The sequence below is a fragment of the Erpetoichthys calabaricus genome, chromosome 18, assembly GCF_900747795.2.
Source record: "Erpetoichthys calabaricus chromosome 18, fErpCal1.3, whole genome shotgun sequence".
NCBI lineage: Eukaryota > Metazoa > Chordata > Cladistia > Polypteriformes > Polypteridae > Erpetoichthys > Erpetoichthys calabaricus.
Window position 1 is genome coordinate 87879075 of NC_041411.2, and position 20667 is coordinate 87899741.

Genomic DNA, 20667 nt, shown 5'->3' on the forward strand with positions numbered 1-20667 from the left:
CAGGTTTGGGGTGTGACAGGAAAACCTCCAGAAACCTGAGCTGTTTCCAGGATTTGAATAAATGGCAGTAATCACCACATCACCTACTTTTTGGTAATATGCGGTGCTGACTGTGAAATATTTTGGATATTTCCAGCATAATTTTTATTTATTTATAAAGCACTTTAAAAACAACATCAAGGCTAACCAAAGTGCTGTACAATAAAACCTAACATATCAGACCCACAATAACCAAAGGGTAAAAGAAACACATAAGAGCTGAAGAAATTCATAATAAAAAGTACACAAATAGTCAACATATCATACTGGGTTAAAGGCCAGGGATGCTTTTAAATAGAATTTAAAGACAGCAAGTGAAGGTGCAGGCCTAACGTGCAACTGCAAATCGTTCCACAGTTTTGGAGCTGCGACTGAAAAAGTCCGATCACCTCTGAGTTTGCTTCGTGTCAATATGTCTCCGTCTCCTAGTTTTACATTGGTGTTATTTTTGTCTTTTTTTTTTTACTTTATAAACTTATGCATTTAAAAATGATGGTTTCAAGCGAAAAGAGCAATTGATGTGTGTGACCAGGGTAGTGTTCCATTTAACCAAATGCATGAATAGTCCATTTATACTTGACTAATGTTTTGATTTCTAGACAAGCACAAAAGGCAATAAACAGGTGCTTTTTAAACAGATCAGTATATAAAGCACTATCTTCGTGGTCAAGTCACTTAATAACTGTATTATTATAAAAGACAGGTTTTTAAGTGACAGAAATAAAGTAGTTGCATTGATTTATGCTAGGCTGACCTGCATTATACATCACAAACGGTACACATGAATAAAACAGACTCATGTCTTCTTTTATTTCTGCTGGAAAACGTATTTCTGGAAAACTTAAATTGAAAGGTGGATTATTTATAAAATCTATAAATTGGCATTTCTGGGAAAAATGTACTAGTGGTCTAAAAAGCTGCCATTACCATTTAGTCAAACATATGATGCAAAAATTAAAATTAATCTGTTACTGAGAAATGAATTGAGCACCAAATACAGATAATATACTGAAGCCAGGGCAATAATAAATATGTGTAGTGAAGCCAAAATTGATCCTAGCCTTACACGCAACATGGCCAAGCTTGGCTGTGGCTTCCTGTGATCTTGTAACCAAGTAAGTGGATTCAATGAAATGACTTGGTGCTTAGGAGAAATACAGTTACACATCAGTGTGTATGGGACACTGATGAGTACAATGAGAAGCTGTATATACTGTATGTCATTAAACATTGAAGGCTATGTAAAAATGTCCGTTATTTTGAAGGAACTTTACAAGATAGAATGTTGCTGGCCAACTAATGACTAGAGTGTAATTAGCGTTAAAGTGCAGAAATGCTGCATTTTAAGACATGAGTTATTTAGAACATATTTGCAAAGAATTGCATGCCGGTTGGTCTTGCTGAATATTTAAATACTGTACATATTTAATAACCACTGAAAGCAAAACATATTTACAAATACACTGTAGATCTGGCTAAAGAAAAATACACAGTAAGACTATTGTCTTGGAGAAAGCATAAACAGTCATATACTTGACACAGTTTGGAATTCCCTAGAATTAAGAAGTTTTACTGCATTTTAAAACTATGTACTTTACCAATCAGTCAAGACCGCTTTATAAGGCAAACCCAGATATACCTGTCAGAATGTTTTATGTCATAATGCTATGTAATGAGGATAATTTAAAAAAAATATTTGTTTAGTCAAACCAAAAAAATGTAATGTCACGGTTTCTTGCTTTGAAATCTCCACAATCTAAAATAAATGTCCAAAAATGTCTTTACATCTATTTAAAAGGAATTTCCTACACAATTTCCCACTAAGCATTTTGTATGCATGCTATTATCATTTTTGTTGTATCGACCCTCAATTAGGTAAGCAGTTTACAAAATGGATGGATGAATTCTTATGTTAATATTCAACTATTAATACTGTATTATTATTTCATAACGCACATTTATTATAAATAGGTTTACCTATTGTAAAATTTTACATATCCATCCATTTTCTGACCTTCTTTTAAAGTTCAGGGTTGTGGATAGTTGGTGCCAGCACTGGGCACAGGGCGTGAACACCTAGATGGGGTATCAGTGCATTGCATGGGGCCACTTAGGAGTTACCAATTAATCAAACACACAAGTCTTTGGAGGAAAACTGGAGAACCAAGATTAAAAAAAAATCTAACAGAAAAAGGGAAAACTTCCCATGGAGTAGGCCAGGATATGAACCCAGAGCCCAGTGGAGCAGATTACTAATGTTGCATTTTAAAATAAAATACAAAACAATAGTGAATTAAAAAAAAATAATAGTGTTCAATAAAACAGTGTATCGTAGTGGTGCAGTTAATAGGACTGCTGCCAATTTCCTGAGTTTTAATTCTTCACCTAGTCATTGTGTGGAATTTGCACCTTATCCCTGGGTTGGTGTGTGTTTTCCTCCCACATTTCTCAGACCTGTGTTTACGGCTATTCCACATTAGTCAAGTGTGTGTGGGCCCTTTAGTGGACTGGTCCCAGTGCCGTTTCCTGCATGGAGGAGCAGCAGCAACCAATTATCGTGGATTTGAGGATGTTGTATTATTCTCAGTACCTCAAAATAACAATGGTCAATAACTATATATATATATATATATATATATATATTTATATATTTATATAGTTTAAAGAAATCTTTAAATATGATATATTTATACAGTATACTTTTTAACCTAGTATTTTTGAAGTTACTTTATTTTGTTATTTTATGAGGGCATGCTGTTTGGAATGTGGTATGTTAGATGAAACTGCATTTTTTATTTTAGTAAAAAAAAAAAAGATATACTGTACATCCTTGCATATCTAAATAGTATGACCAATTATCGACCAACACCAAGGTTTAAAGACAAAAGACTAAGACCTACTAAATGCATCCGCTTCAAAGTAGAGAGTACTAATACATACTGATCCAAAGACGTCACTACTCTGCTCATCATTGTGTTTGTGCAAATCACAAAGTTACTTTAATTCTGGTTTATACATTTTGTACAGTGTTCTTTTTTGTTTTTATTCAGGCAATTTTATCTTTACCTACTAACCTATTCTAACTATATCACCACTACAGGCACATATTCTACACCCAATTTACTTGCGATTTAGACTGCTTAAGTTTTAAGACTTTTCTTTCATGTTTGGACTTACCTCTCTACTGGATGCAATTGTAAGCTGTTTTGAAAAAATGCTCTTTTAAAAGCAAATGACGGAGGAAATAATAATTACTCTGCATCTACTGACCCAAGATCAATGCACTTTAAATTACTGGAATATATTAATTTTTGTTTATTAAATATGAAAAAATGTATACTGTATGAAAGCAATATACAATATACCAGAGGCGTTTATGAGCTACACTTATACAATGAAATGACTTACACGCTATTTTTCTCAATAGTCTCCTGCCACTGCAATCCACTTGTTCCAGTGCTCAGGAGTAGAAGTCTTTTGACTGCATGCTGACCCATTCTTGCACAGCATCAATAACCTACCCATTTGACTTGAATTTCTCCCCTCCTAAAAATTTCTCAAGTGGACCAAAGACATGATACTCCCTCTCTGAATGACCTTCACCAATTATACATTTTAGACTGAGACTGACACTCTTCCCCAAACTGATTTTTAAGTCTTGAATAAATCTGAGATGGAATGACTCCTTCATTTGTCACAAATGTAATAATAATTCACTGTGCAACACTGCTGTGTACCTCCTGCTCCGACAGCTAGCACTACTAACGACAACTTCAAACATGCATGTGTTTGTCCAATGAGTCATGTCTACCTTGCACTCTATATGAGAACAGAGCATGAAAATTCCTGTTTATAACTGAGTGACACTCGTATCTACCATACTTTATTTAGTGTACTATATAGAGTCCATAAACATCTAGGATGAGAACAGAAACTATAAAATGTCTCTTCCCTAAAAATAAAATTTAATAGACTATAAAATATAAAACAGGCTTATTGATTTGTTGATTCCAGGAGTTATTTGAATAAAGAAATACTATGTCCTACCAATGTGATTCTTTGATAACTATCCCCTCTTTTCTTGTAACTAGATACTGCTGATACAGTAACAAAACATAGGCATCTTTACCAAGTTTTACAGAATAAAACCATGTCTACAGTTAGTCTCACCAAATTCTGTCCATCTAATCTGGCTAACCCATAATGGTATCTCTCCAAAAAACCAAACCATTCATTATAAATTATATTCATATTTTATTGATGACAATTTCTGTAAATATTATTGGAACAAACCATGTCAATATACAGTAACAAGACACTTAATCAACCAATGTTTTTTTAAGACTATGTAAACTTAAATAAAACAAATAACTTTTTACTGTGCATATCAATTCTCTAAAGCAATTACAAAAACAGTTAAAGTCGAAAGTATTTTCTTACTTTAAAGTCCTTTTAGGTTGTGCATTATGTAATTAATTAGTTTATTCTAAGCATACTTTTTACATATAACCATTCTAAAAGGAATAGCACTTAGGGTTTAAAGTTGCATTTCTATTAAAATACATAAGCAGCGAATTATAACATTTTTTAATCTGAATCGTCACTAAAGTTAAGCACATAAAAGCGTGAGTGCAAATTCTTTTCCTTCACTTGTTTTGGTGTTGATGCTACCACTACAGGAACAGGGGACATGCATAGCACTGGACTCATTGGACTCAACCAAGAAAATGGTCTTGTGTTAAGTAGTGTAATAAAGCGAGTCTGCCTGTCATCATCATGGAATGCATCTACCATATTATTCTGTTTGTTTGGCATTCTGGAAATTGCTTTGTACTCAGCCTTTACACTTTCTTTATCATCTATCAAGGTATTTCCAATATAAGATACAGGTAATATCACTCTTGGGCGCTGTGGCACTTCAGAAAACATAGAGACTTCTTGTTTACCAGCGAAGCTCAAACCTCGAACTGTGTTTTCTTCATAGGATCTGTATTTATTGATGTCACCATCATCAGTCAACTTACACTTATCATGATGACCTTGTGAAAATGTTAAGCTGCTACTCTTTGCATTTTTTCTTGTTGAAAATACTCTGTACTTCTTTTTTACTTCTTTATTTCTTATGTGCCCCTTTTTAAATCCAGTCTTACTATTACTGCTTCTGCAGTCTTTAAAGGCTGGTTTAGTTTTACATTTAAAAGGCTGAGATGTTGTGTTTTTTAAATAAATATCATACATATCTTTGTCTAGTTCCTTAGAATGCATATTTTCTGTAAAGGGAGTATTTAAATGTTTCTGAGGCCAAAATGTATCTTTTTTATTACAATTCTCCCTTTTGTTTTGCTTTTCTTGACTGAGATTAGAATATGTATCTTGTACAGAAGTAACTTCCCCAGAGTTCACTGGAAATGTTTCATCTCTATTTGACGCATACTGATACTTTAATCTGCGGGATTCGTCCTTTGATACACTATGGATACAGTTTTGTTTTACTATTTCTGGTATAAGTGATTTAGAAATTTCAGTGCTCTTGTAAACTCTCTTTACCTTACTATTTTTTGTTTGACTTAAATATTCACCAGAATCACAACATAACAATTTTTCTTTTTCTGGGGTTCTAACCACCAATGTATTTTTTGCATGATCTAGCATATGGTTTTCAAAATATGTTTTGTGTTCACTGACTAGACACACATTTTTGAGCAGTTCAGGAGAGGTCTGGACAAAGTTATCTTTTAATTTACAGGTAGGCCTAAATGTTGAAGTTAGTTCATTTAACACAGACAGAATTTCATCATACTGAGACATATTTGACAATATTTTGAGTTTTTCACAAACTTCTTGATGATCTCTGCATATTTGTAATCTTATATTTTCCATGTTCTCTTGAAACGTAGTTACAACAGACTTCAATGCAAAAGTCTCACTTTTGATCTAGAAAGAAGACAAAAAATAAAATATCATTTTGACCGTTGCAAATAATATTAATTTTACATGACTAGAAGCAGATTTTAATAAATGTGTATATTTAATAATCCCAAACATTTAAGTTAAAAGTTGTAAACAAGTTATAATGGTCTTCCCTTTATATTTAACTTTCATTCTGATTGTTTCCATATTTAGAGAAGATTGAATTTTACTGAATAAGCATTTATGAAATAAATTAATCAAATTGCACTTACAGAAATCTCTGTTTGTTCAATCTCCTGTAAAGACTGGTGTTGGGATGTCAGTGTGCTTTGTACAGACTCGTAATATGAAGAAAGTTTTTCTTGCACTGAAAACAAACAGATTACTTTTGCAAATGTCCTTCAATAATATAGTTTTTTTTTTATTTTAAAACATGAACATTAAAAATTAAACTTTTGAAATTAGTGCAGTGAAAAAGAATTGCTAGCATACTGAAAAAGTGGTACTTAAAGAATATGATTTTTAAATGTATACACTTGTCTTTAATTAATAACATCTAGTTTTAAGATATATTAAAGGTTACTGTTTTAGCTAGTGAGAGATACTTTATTTGGGGAAATTTGGCTTTTTTGCAGCTCAATAAATACTATAAGAACAGAAATGACTCCCCACATTAAAGAAATGCAGTTTCCTAAGAAAAGAAGGGTGTGCTCTGCCCTTTCTTATATACTGTAGTGCCTCTGTTGTACAAGACCAGTCCAGGATGTCATTTATGTGGTCCCTCAAGTTCGTGTTTTCAATAGCCAGTTCCTTGACTTTACGGATGTTAAGTAAGAGGCAATTATCTTTGCACAAATATACAAAAGTCTCCTCTTGACTTCTATACTCTGTCTCATCTCCCTTGTCAATAACCCCAATTTGTGCAGAATCATTTGAAAATGTATGCAAAATTGCATGACCTTCTGAATAAGAATGGACTATATGTCAGACCAATAGTCCATTACTCAGGACGTAATATGCTCATACACCTGCATATTCATGAGCTTATCCCCTAAAAAGAAAGGCTGGTTGAAGGCACTAGAAAAATCAAAGAAATATAATCCTCATAGTGCTGCCAGTTTTGTCCAGATTTGAATAAGCCTTGAGGAGTAGACAGATAATTGCACTTCCTACTCCAATATTTGTCTGATAGGAGAACTGCAGTGGATCCAAATGGTCTTTCATAAGATAGCACATATCGTCCATGACCAGCGTCTTTAACAATTTCATGATGTCAGAGGACACTTGTCTCAAGAGGTGTCTGTCTTTTAAACTCCAACAACACAAGATGTTTTTCACAAACTGAACAGGAAACAGAACATACGACAAAGTTCATCATCAGTTACGGACAGCTCATAGTTATTGTCAAACTTGGACTCATCACTGGCCATCAGTTGAGGTGGTAGGAGTTGATGATGTAGTAGAGATGGTGTGGTGCAGCTGGCCTTTGAAAGAAGGTGGTGGTGAAAGGAAAAATCTCTTTAAAAATGGTTTCAGAGCATTAGCATTGTCACATTCTCTTTCAGCACCTAAACCCTAGATTGACTGAGCCCAGTGAATATGTCTTGTCCAATTCAAACTATGAGTGAGATTATTTTCTATTTTAGCTTTGTAAGCTTCATTCCCTTCTTTCAGCTTTTTTCAACACTCTTCAGGGCCTTTTGTCATCAGAATTTGAAAGTTCTCTTTCTTATCATTCAGGAGACTTTTAAACTCCACAGTAATCCAGAGCTTGTTGTACAGAAGGCTAAGCACCATTTTAAAATCAATGAAGACCGTGTAAAGACCATGTGGATAATGACAAGATACAGGATGTTAGTACTGACCACCTTGATCCTATTCTGCTTCAATTTATCTCCCAACTCACTTAATCCAAATTTAGGGTTGCAGGGAGCTAGAGTGTCTTTCTGTGCAAAGAAATAACCATCCCTGAATGAGACAGCAGTCCACTGCAGGATATCTTAAAAAATTATTACTAAGCTCAGCAGTGCACACTAAAATTATAAAATCTGCCTGTCTATATATCTGTCCTTTCTCAAACTCATTTGTTGACAAACTGGAAATTACATTACTTGCATATTTAGAGTAACTATACTAAAGCTGTTTAATGGATTATCCTTCTATCCACGTATATATTACACAGTTAATTTTCTTTTTATTAATTTAAATATTTTAATTCTCTTTAAACAGTGAAATACAGTATACTGAATTCTACCATAATAATGCATTTGTAAAACATATTTTCTGGTATCATGACATGTTTTAGAGATGGAATAAGAGTGTCCTCTACTGTTCACAGTGTGGTATAATCTATATTATTAATTATGAGAAAATTATTTAATTGTTTTGCATTATGATTAATTCATTATCCTGGAACAGTTAATAATTTAACAATTATAAGAAAAATTTGTATAAAAACTGAAACTTTACAAAGATATTCAAGTTAAATTTTCAGGGATAAGTAAAGGTTACAATAGGAGGTCAGGCCTTTAGCTGTAGTACCTCCAAACTCTGAAAGGATATACTTACCAATAACAGATGGGCACCTTTGGCCTCAGAATTTAAATAAAGATTAACATCTTATTACTTTTGAATTGGCACTTCATATGGCTTTTGTTGAATGTGTAGCAGACAATTGATTTGACAGTTTTTCAAAATTTCCTTCTTTTCTCTGTATCCTGAGGTGGTACTTAATATACTAAATAAACTCAAAAAAATTAAAGGAACACTTTGAAAACACATCAGATCTCAATGGGGAAAAAATATCATGCTGAATATCTCTACTGATATGGACTGGGTAATGTGTTAGGAACGAAAGGATGCCACATTGTTGGATGGACATGAAAATTATCAACCTACAGAGGGCTGAATTCAAAGACACCCCGAAAATCAAAGTGAAAAAATGATGCGGCAGGCTAGTCCATTTTGCCGAAATTTCATTGCAGCAACTCCAAATCGTAGTAGTTTGTACAGCCCCCACATGCTTGTACACATGCCTGACAATGTTGGGTGGACATGCTCCTAATGAGACGATGAATGGTGTCCTGGGGGATGTCATCCCAGATCTAGACTAGGGCATCACGGAGCTCCTGGACAGTCTGAGGTGCAAGCTGGTGGCATCGGATGGACCGAAACATAATGTCCCTGAGGTGTTTTATCAGATTTAGGTCAGGCGAGAGTGGGGGCTAGTCAGTGGTATCAATTCCATCATCCTCCAGGAACTGCCTGCATACTTTTGCCACATGAGACCGGGCATTGTCACACACCAGCAGTAACCCAGGACCCACTATACCAGTATAAGGTCTGACATTGGGTTCAAGGATTTCATCCCGATACCTAATGGCAGTCAAGGTTCTGTTGTCTAGCCTGTAGAGGTCTGTGCGTCCCTCCATGGATATGCCTCCCCAGACCATCACTGACCCATCACTAAACCGGTCATGCTGAACAATGTTACAGGCAGCATAACATTCTCCATGGCTTCTCCAGACCCTTTTACGTCTGTCATATGTGCTCAGGGTGAACCTGATCTCATCTGTGAAAAGCACAGGGCACCAGTGGTGAACCTGCCAATTCTGGTATTCTATGGCAAATGCCAATCAAGTGCCACGGTGCCGGGCAGTGGGCACAGGGCCCACTAAAGGACATCGGGCCCTCAGGCCAACTTCATGAAGTCCGTTTCTGATTGTTTGGTCAGAGACACTCACACCAGTGGCCTGCTGGAGGTCATTTTGTAGGGCTCTGGAAGTGCTCATCCTGTCTCTTCTTGGCCAAAGAATCAGATACTGGTCCTGCTGATGGGTTAAGGACCCTCTATGGCCCTGTCCAGCTCTCCTAGAGTAACTGCCCGTCTCCTGGAATCTCCTCCATGTCCCTGAGACTGTGCTGGGAGACACAGCAAACCTTCTGGCAATTGCAGGTATTGATGTGCCATCCTGGAGAAGATGGACTACCTGTGCAACTTCTGTAGGGTCCAGGTATCGCCTTATGCTACCAGTAGGACCATAGCCAAATGCAAAACTAGTGGAAAAAAAAACAGTCAGAAAAGATGAAGAGGGAAAATGCCAGTGGCCTCCACCTGTTAAACTATTCCTGTTTTGAGGGACGTCTGATTGTTGCCCCTCTAGTGCACCTCTTGTTAATTTCATTAACACCAAAGCAGCTGAAACTGATTAACAACCCCCTCTGCTACTTAACTGACCAGATCAACAGCCCAGAAGTTTCATTGACTTGATGCTATACTCTGTTTAAAAAGTGTTCCTTTAATTTTTTGAGCAGTAGGGTCCTGATATACTTGATATACTTCAGAATGAATATGTCATTTCCAATAAGAGACCCTCTATCAGACCTTCGAGGTGTTTTACTTTAATTTTTATTTGCTTGTACCATAATCATTTGACGTGTGCTTTTGATATAGGACAGTGGTATTTTAAAAACATTTTAATGCTTAAGATAATTTACATTAGAAAACATATATACAGTATATAGATACTGTATATGTAAAGTATATTTCTGTTTTGCATATTGCATTGTTCTGATTTCTTTTTTACAAAGGTTTTCTGGTTCATGTCGTATTCAGCTGCACTGCATTTGTAACTAGTATACAGTAATAGTGTAAGTGGAAGTATACTTTCGAAGATAACATTTAATTGAACTGAGCTTCAGAGTCTTCATACAGCCTTACATAAAGAGACAGAATATTAAACACATACACAAATATAACTGTATACTATTTCCAAAATGCTTTCATTGTTTTCTATGTTTTTAAAATATTCATTCATAACATTTATTGGATATTTACATAAATAAACAAAATACAGGCTATAAAAAGAGTATAATGCTTTTTCTAAAGCTCATCTTAAAAAAATGATTTTTATTTGGCAATACATACATGTCTTTGCACAGCCATCCAAATTTTCCAATAAAAATTTCTTTACGAAAGAGGTGTTTTCTTCAATACTTCCTAAGCACAATTTCATCTGAATTAATGCAAAATAAGTGGAGAAAATGTAATTTATAATGTTCAACTAATCTTGTTTTTTGGTAATAAATATTCATTAAATACATTTAAAATACAAAATGCCTTACAGTTTACCAGAACATGGATATTTATTAATGCTGTAAAACTTTTTCAATTAGCAGCTGAAACAATCTGCATAAAAAATGTGATTGCATGTAAATTAGAGGTTAAAATTTTTTGTTTTATCAAAACCAAAGCTAATCCTCCAGACCACCATTTTTGTGAATTAATTTATCATTAACTGAATAAGTATTACACCAATGTAAAATGAAAATCACAAATTCTAGATGCTGAAGTGTTAATATAAAAAATTAATTTTAAAAAGCTTACCCCATCTATAGAAGTGTGAATATGAGAAAGTCCATTATGTAGAAACTCACTGAAAGTAAGAATATTTTTGCAAAACATTTTAAAAATGTTTAATAATAAGATCAAACAAAAAATGCACTCACAAACATTTATAGCATCTTCTCAAAATAATTCATAATGTTACAGGTCAATTCAGACATTGTATGGAAAATTATTTTGAGATTACTTTATCACATTTATAGTTTGTATTATAACAGTGCTCACTTAAAAGGTATTGGCTAAAACTGACTAGTTGAAATTTTAAATTATTTAACTTAGCATTGTAACAATCTACCTCCATAACTAATAGTTTTTTGTAAAAATGTATATTAAAAATAAATCTATAAGGCATTTTAGAGCTGACATTTTTCCACATAATACATACTTACACAACAAGTAGCAAACACAGTCAAACCGAAAAACGTAGTTACCACAAGTAGTCTACATTGGTGTATTTACCTTTCCTCTTTTTCTTTGGCCTTTTTCTTCATGACTTCAAATTGCTCTAATATGCCCTTACTCTTCTCATAATATGAACCTTTGTTTTTTTCTGTATAGTCACCACCAAATAAATGTGGTTTTGACTGATATTTTGTCGAAAATCTGGGCTCATTGAACTGTTAAGAAAACAATAGCACAATTTCAAGAAAATATAAGAAGGGAACATACAGGTTCTGTGAGGATTTCTTATTAAAATACATTTCCTATGACAACTTACTTCCTGAGAACTATGTTGGGACGATGAGGATGGCCTGGAGTAAAAATTCACTTCTTGGGATTGTGAATAATCATTACAGACCTGTGATCCATAAAGTAACTGGGAATCAGACAGGCTTGAATAGTCACTTGGATTATTGCTTCGGCTAGATGGTTTGAATGTTCTGTGAAAATGTATATTTTTAAGGTAATAACAATTATATATATTTTGTAATTTCTATATTAATATATAAATATAAAAATGAGAGAAAAAATAACACACTTTAATATAAAATAGGATAATGTCAATTTTTAAACCATAAACCTTTAACATTTTAAATATTTATTCTTTGCTTCTCAAATTTTGAAAAATGCCATTTTTTATTTTTACTTTATGGGCTTTATGTGCTTGTTCACATACCATAAAAACACAGAAAAAACTAGCATACTTCATTCCTTAAAATATTAATTAATAAATTCTCATATTGGTTGTTTGATAACATTCTTATTGAGGAAACTTCTTAAAACCTTCTTAAGATTTCCTACACCCACTTTGATGGGGCGAAGGGCTGAGAAACTACAGGACTTATAATTCCATTTGTGAACAATCAGTTGGAACTGTTATAAAATATAGATTTGGGGAGAGTGGGAGGTTAAAGCTGATCATTTTGTTTTGTTGAAATCTTGATTAGATTTAATTTGCTTGAAAGATTTTTCTGCCAAAATGTTTCTCAACTACAGGAAGTGTACTCGAGACAGAAAATAACAAGCTCTACTTTACAGCATGGTCATCACCAATTCCAACATTTCAAACATTTCAAGTATTAATCTAATGAAGCAAGTAAATTCTTGATAAACATTACATTCTCTGTAAATGATAAAAAAAAATTAAAAATAGCTTTTTTATGAACTAACCAAGAAAATACATAAATGATGTTAAAATTTTTTATATAAAAATGATGTTAAACAGCTGTAATGTTTAGGAAAAGCAGGTAAGAATTTTCTGTACTCTGTATCTGTGACAATTCTACTACTACTACTGAAAAAGTTTTTCACCCAATAAAAGGTTACCTACCGTGCCCCAGGAGGAATGCTCAGGACCTCCTTAATATTCAAAACATTCAGATTCATTGTAATTTTTAAGCATCAAATTTCCCTGCAGCATAAATGAAAATATTGAGAATAACATAAAAATGTAAAACAGAAAATACTTGTAGGGATGCCAGCAAACATGACAAAGAAATAATATCTAAAAGTGAACATGGAAGTTCTTGCACAAAACCTTGCCACCTTACACTAATCAATCAACCTGTAAAGTAAAAGGTCACAGCATCAGTCCCCACCACTGATGCTTTATACAGTAGTATAGTACTGTAATGAAACTGATAAATCAGTTTCTTAATTCCTCTTAACTCTGTCATAAGTCGCTCTTTTACTTGTCACTTCTTTTCAGGAGTGTGTTCAACTTCCATTTAGAACATGTTTGTCTTTTGTTTAAATGGATGGATTAAAATGTTGGGATAATTTAAGAACAATGTGAGGAGTCATAAAACCAATCAGATGGAAACATCGAAGTCATCGAATGACTTTTCATTACTATTGAACTGTTTTATATGCCTGTGTAAAAATTCCACTGGTGCACAATTCAAAGCTGAGGTGGGCATATTTGGCAGGTCTTTTACTGACAGGGCCATTTCAAATTTAATGAACACAGTCTAATAAATACTGACAAAATGAGAAACTACTTTGCTTTAAGGAGAAATCTAATCTGGCAATATTGCCCCTGAGAACATTTCACACTGCATCGAATACAAAAACACTGACTTCTGCAAATCATTATGTCCTGGTCGGCGTTTGAAAAATCAAAGCTTTAAATTATTCGTGTTCTATGATGCTGAGTACATGTAATTTCGCTACGTTGTGGAAACGCCAGCGTTTGAAGAAATCAGCCGGACTGACGTAAAATAAAAGTATCGTTGTGCCATCTGCCTCTTCCACGCTACTTTCACAACAATTTCCGAGAAGAGAACGAAACGACTTGTTTAGTTGCAGAATCGGACTTTTCAGCAAACGGTTACTTTTACGGATCTTCAAAACCGTTGCTCTTTAATGTTACGGATCTGGCATTTTACTGCCCTAGAACTTAACCAAAAATCGTTGTACTGTATTTGATGAAGCCTCCTAAAATCAACACACTTTGTACGCCAGCCCAATACGTGCACACGAGCTAAAAGGAAAGACGCCATTTTGTTAGGCGGCGCGGGCATTTTTCTACCAAATCCGTGAAAAGAACAATAAAAGTTTTACCTTTATTTCTACAAGTGATGTCCACGTTACGTGGAATTAACAGTGCAACACCCCCAACGAGACGCTTATGCCTGCCATTCTCCCGCCCATTCCTCCGTCTCAGGTGGCGCGCGCTTCAGCTCGTTGGACTCCTCGCAGCCTGTCACAACTAGCCATGTGATGAGTAGGAGATGGGCATGGAGGAGAACATATCAACTCCTAAACCACGAAGAAAATCGATGGCACGTGTGTTACTTTAACGGTGGCCTTAAAGTGTTGATCGGACCTCGTGTTGGCTTTGGAGTTTGGAAAACAGCACCGACGTCCACGGCTGGTACGTTAAAGAGATGCACTAATACAGTCAGTCGGCCTGCACTTGGTAGAACAGTTTACACCACGGACCGCAAACACAATTTTAGTGAAGTATACAAGGCATGAAGTAGTGGACAGTAAAGGCAAAACTAAAACCGTAGTGTTCTAGAAACATCAGTGCGGTTTTTGACAGACACGGGGGGACATTTGGAACTGGTTGACATATCAGGTTTTAAAATAATGCACAAAGGAAACTGCAAACCAACTTAGGCAAAAAAATACTAAGCATGAGAAAATAAGGTGAAGCCAATCGGATAGTGTTAAAATAATAAGAACAATTCCAGAAAGCAACAGTGAGAATGCAGCCCATCATTCTTCAGTAAGTCAGTTATTTATCCTAACACAGGGTCACGGGGGTCTGCTGGAGCCAATACCATTCAGCACAGTGCGCAGGACAGGAACAAATCCCTGGCAGGGCGCCAGCCCACTGCATGATCAACTTCTAGTCGCCGGTTAAAAAGAAGCACTGGCAACGTAGAGATTTCAGGAGATGTGCTAGTCAGCAAATCAAAGACCACTACGTGTTTTTTTATTAACAAAACACAATGAACAAAGGCAATCTAGTGAAAAGCTTCAAATACAATATGTTATAGAGAAAATGCATTAGATTCAGGTGTAGTGAAACAGCTCCAGTGGTCCTTGATGAAAAAAAAAATGGAAATGTGATCATCACAGGCCCAAGCTTAGTTTAGATTATGATACGAATGAACCATCAGTGCTACCCTTCTAAAACGGGCTGAAATGTAATCTACGTAATAATAATAATTTATATTGCGCTTTTCTCTCTACCACACGGGATGCGAACGCAGGCATTACTGCAAGGCAGTAGCGCTACCACTACGCGACCTACACAATTCTCGTAGACCTCAACGTTAACGTTTCAAGTTCATTTTCTATTGGAATGTATTTTGTAATACATGTTGTAATAAAATGAATTATTAATAGGCGTTTCTGATGCGCCATATATATGAATGACAAATACAATGCATTTCATTAGTAAAAATCGGGAGTGGTCTCCCCTGGACTTCCTCGTATACCAGGGGTAGGCAACGTCGGTCCTGGAGTGCCACAGTATGTGCAGGTTTTTGTTCCAACCCAGTTCCTTAACGAGAACTCAATTATTGCTGATGAAGCACATATTGCTTAAGTGACATTTTAATGCTTCATTTTAGTGGTCTCGCTTGTTAAGGTTCTCCACCTTAATTGCTTATTTCAATCTTAAACTGCTGCATTCAGTGTTTTAATTGCTCCTTATTAGCAATAAGATGTAAAACAGGGGTAGGCAACGTCGGTCCTGGTGAGCCGCAGTGGCTACAGGTTTTCATTCAACCCAATTGTTTAATTAGAAACCAATCATTGCCAATCTCAGACCTTATTTAATTTTATGGCTTGTTAGTCTGTGCAATGTAAGGCTTTTATATCGTAGATTTTTTTCCTTTCCAAGGATATCATCCAAATGATTTGAAGCCTAAAACAGATCATTTTCAGTCTGTCACATTTTTCTATTAAGTGTTTTATTAAATCAAACCGTGCATGATGAACACACACAGATGTAATTGGAAAAAAGCTAACTGGAGAACTGCTGGCTGCTTTGTCTTTTACGTCTTATTGCTAATAAGGAGCAATTAAAACACTGAATGCAGCAGTTTAAGATTGAAATAAGCAATTAAGGTTGGAGAACCTTAACAAGCGAGACCACTAAAATGAAGCATCAAAATGTCACTTAAGCAATATGTGCTTCATCAGCAATAATTGAGTTCTCGTTAAGGAACTGGGTTGGAACAAAAGCCTGCACATACTGTGGCACTCCAGGACCGACGTTGCCTACCCCTGTCGTATACTATGGGAATGGATATTTGCGGAGTAAACCGCCAGTCGATGATTATATTTTTATATTCTGTACATTAAAGAACCATCAGCAACAAATCAAACCAATAATATATTAAACAATTATTATAAAAGTAAAGTTGAATAAAAAAGTTCAATATCCGGTTAGCGGAAATAACTCAAAAGTTGATAGAAATCTACGTTTTGAACCTAATGCAGTACTTGTATGCAAAATTTGGTTGACCAAAGTGAAAGCGTACTCAAGTTATCATGTTTACATACACACGCAGACAGACACACAGAAATAATTTAAAAAAAAAAAGTATTTTCGGACTCAGGAAGGTATTAAACGTCGAGATTTCATCAAAATCTCGAAATCGAATTTTTGGAAGATTGCAGTACTTTCCCAATACTTAGTATACGAGAAAGTAAAAATGTATGTGATTTGCCATCTTTTGGAATGACAGAGACATAGCAACTAGACTGACACACAGACGTTGATCCTTTAATTAAGGCAAGTATTCTTGACAAATTACAAACAGATCCTCGCAAAGTGAATTAGATATTCTTTTTTTCCAATTTGAGGTAATGTAGAATATCAAATTATTACTTAATTATAGAAAGTGGATTAGGATTCTACCGATCGAAAATATTTGATTATGATGATTTTTGTGTAGAAGATCTCCAAAGCCTGTGACCTGCCACTATGGGACATTATAATGTTTTTGGACAGTGAGGAAAATTGCAAACTTTATTGCATAATGCATACATGCTAGCCAGATAAACAGTTTTGTTGCCAACTTTTAAATTTCACTTCAAAGGTTTGTAAACCATACTTGTATTGAAACCAACTTAGCTGAGTCAGCTGAAGGGTTACATGGTGTGTACACTTTAGGGCACTGTCGCTCATCAAAGGGCAGAAATTAAAAGCACAAAGTGCTCATTTATTTTTAGGAAAACTCTTTCCAAAGCGTTCGACACCACCACTGCCACAAGTAAATAATAGGCACCACACAATCTTCTTCTTTCTCTTCTCTTTCTTCTCCACTCCCCCCAGCAAGCTTCATCCACCTGCCACCTGACTCCGGCTCCCTTCTGTGAGGTCAGTCCCCTCCTTTCATACTGGCCAACCCGGAAATGCTTCTGCTCTTTCTCCCACATGGTCAGCAAGCACTTCCGGGTCAGGTGTAAACGTCATGCCATATGTCTCTTCCACAGCACCCCCTGGCGGCACCCATGGTACCCAGCAGGGCTGAGATATCGATCTCCAAGTCCCATGGTACCCTGTGGGAATCCGGGGCACCACTGTAAACCAGGGGAGCTGCCATCTAGTGTTTTGGGGGAGGCAGTGCCCTAAAGCAGTCGCTTTTCTCCATCCTTCCATCTTTTGGATGTTCCGGCCAGGTTGGGCTGCTGGCCGTCTCTTCCAATGGTCAGTGCATTCAGTGTTGATGCATCATAAAAGAAAACCATTAAGGACAGAATTATACTAATCCAGGCAAGAAGTGATAAAATATGACAAAAGCTTTCAGTGGGAGGTATTGTCAAACTCTCCTCAAAAACCACAGTGAATGCAAAGGATGCCAAAGTAGTAATATTTTTTTGTTTGTTTTGTTTAAAACAGTAGTTCTTAGCTTGTGATACATTAGCAGCTGCCAGGTTGATTGTGAGAAAAACACAAAAAGAAAAAAGTGGTCCTTAAAAGTACCATATGATGCACAGCGACCAAAATAAGGTAAGAATCAAGAGCCCATGCTTCAATGCAACTGTTCCATCTTAAATTGCTCCTACTGCGACACTCCACTCCAGTCTCTCTCCTCAACCTTGTTTACTCCTCTACATCCACTGTTTGTGCCAATTCAAAATCTTTCACATGGGGTTAGTGATAACAGCTCCCTCTTACTCCCCACAACTTGGAGCTGTTTTGGTAAATTTGTTTAGTCTACCATCATTTTTAGAGCAGCTTTAGAAATTGGCAGGCTACTGCAGAATAAAATACAATGAGAAACAATACAGAATGTTAACATATATAACGTTTAATTTAGTGTCCATTAATATTGTGAATTTAATGTAATCCATTAATGTTGTGAATTTCCCCTTGGGATTAATAAAGTATCTATCTATCTATCTATCTATCTATCTATCTATCTATCTATCTATCTATCTATCTATCTATCTATCTATCTATCTATCTATCTATCTATCTATCTATCTATCTATCTATCTATCTATCTATTGTGACATCTGAGTTCCTGTCTTGCACCCCAAAACACAAGGCTGAGTCTCAGTACTTTAGCAAAACCAGCTTTATTCCGCTTGAAACAGGAATAGATAGATAGATAGATAGATAGATAGATAGATAGATAGATAGATAGATAGATAGATAGATAGATAGATAGATAGATAGATAGATAGATAGATAGATAGATACTTTATTAATCCCAATGGGAAATTCACATTCTTCAGCAGCAGCATACTGATACAATAAATAATATTAAATTAAAGAATGATAATAATGCAGGTGAAAAACAGACAATAACTATGTATAATGTTGAATGTTAACGTTTACCCCCCCTGGTGGAATTAAAGAGTCGCATAGTTTGGGGGAGAAACGATCTCCTCAATCTGTCAGTGGAGCAGGACAGTGACAGCAGTCTGTCGCTGAAGCTGCTCCTCTGTCTGGAGATGATACTATTAAGTGGATGCAGTGGATTCTCCATAATTGATAGGAGCCTGCTGAGCGCCCTTCGCTCTGCCACAGATGTTAAACTGTCCAGCTCCATGTCAACAATAGAGCTTGCCTTCCTCACCAGTTTGTCCAGGCGTGAGGCGTCTTTCCTCTTAATGCTGCCTCCCCAGCACACCACCGCGTAGAAGAGGGCGCTCGCCACAACTGTCTGATAGAACATCTGCAGCATCTTATTGCAGATGTTGAAGGACGCCAGCCTTCTAAGGTAGTATAACCGGCTCTGTCCTTTCTTGCACAGCGCATCAGTATTGGCAGTCCAGTCTAATTTATCATCCAGCTGCACTCCCAGATATTTATAGGTCTGCACCATCTGCACACAGTCACCTTTGATGATCACTGGGTCTATGAGGGGATTTATTGTAGCGGAATCTACCACTCTCCTTTACACAGACATAGCAAACAGGCAGGATCATGACCAAGTAATGCTGTTCCCTGAATTTATAATGTTCCTTGTATCACCCATCGACGACAGGCACTTATAGCGCGAACGCAATCGGCTCAGATTTGGTTTTGCTGCAAGCCGCTACAGCACCGGGAGCCTGTGGTTGCCCCTGCAACTGACAGACATGGTGATAGTGCTTCGGGACGCTCTTCCTCGTGTTGTCCCATTGGGGGGAGATCCCAGTAGAGTTTAGAAACCTTACAATATTAATCAACAGCAGCACAATTATTGTTTTGGACAAAGTCACTAAGGTTCAGTTATGTTATTTCTGTATTTAATTTTTAATGAAGGATTAAGTACAGTAGTGCTTAAAACAATCAAAGACCTGTGATGTATTGGCTCTTTAAAAGGCCTTTTTTATGGTGCTGATGTCAGGGACATCAGGAGTCAATAAGGAGAAGTCCAGCCTGTTGACTTTGGTATGTGGGGGACTGAAAGTGGCTATGAGAGGGAAATGAAAGACCCTTCCAGCCAGGGGGTTGTTGAACTTGTTGGGAGGAGAATCAGACAATGATTCATCTGACACAGATAAGAGAAGCCAGGGAGAGTGGAATGAAGATGTTGCAGATATGAAGGGAGTCCCTTAGTGTATTTAAGATGAATATGACCAACATGTACTCAATCTGATAGGAAGGTATCAAAAAGCCTGTTAGAATCGGCCAATACAGCTATAGTATGTTTATTGTTTTCCCTTTGCTTGATCCTTTGAGGTTTTTCCTTGTTCTTCCCTCCTTGTGTTTATTGTTAGTTTAGTAAAACACCTTTGTTTAATCCACTTTGGGTCTCCTTGGAGTCATTTCAGATTTAGAGACAGCTTGAGAGCACCTAGTCCAGTCAACAGTACTAAAACACGCAAAATAAAACAATAAACACCTGTCTGTTGGGTGGAGTTGCCACCCAACTTCCTCAGTGCCATACTGATCACTCCTGTTTCACCTCGTC

General features: G+C 36.1%; 1 protein-coding gene across 1 annotated transcript; it reads right to left on the reverse strand.

Moving 5' to 3' along the window:
- Positions 1-4092: 4092 nt before the first annotated feature.
- On the reverse strand, positions 4093-14503 carry iho1 (interactor of HORMAD1 1). Its single transcript, XM_028824216.2, has 8 exons — positions 14357-14503; positions 13125-13205; positions 12072-12234; positions 11813-11970; positions 11336-11384; positions 10877-10964; positions 6222-6316; positions 4093-5973 (listed from the first exon to the last, which is right to left on the reverse strand). Exons 2-8 carry the CDS (start codon positions 13178-13180, stop codon positions 4627-4629), a joined length of 1956 nt encoding a protein of 651 aa, XP_028680049.1. The 5' UTR covers positions 13181-13205; positions 14357-14503; the 3' UTR covers positions 4093-4626.
- Between the last annotated feature and the right edge of the window lie 6164 nt (positions 14504-20667).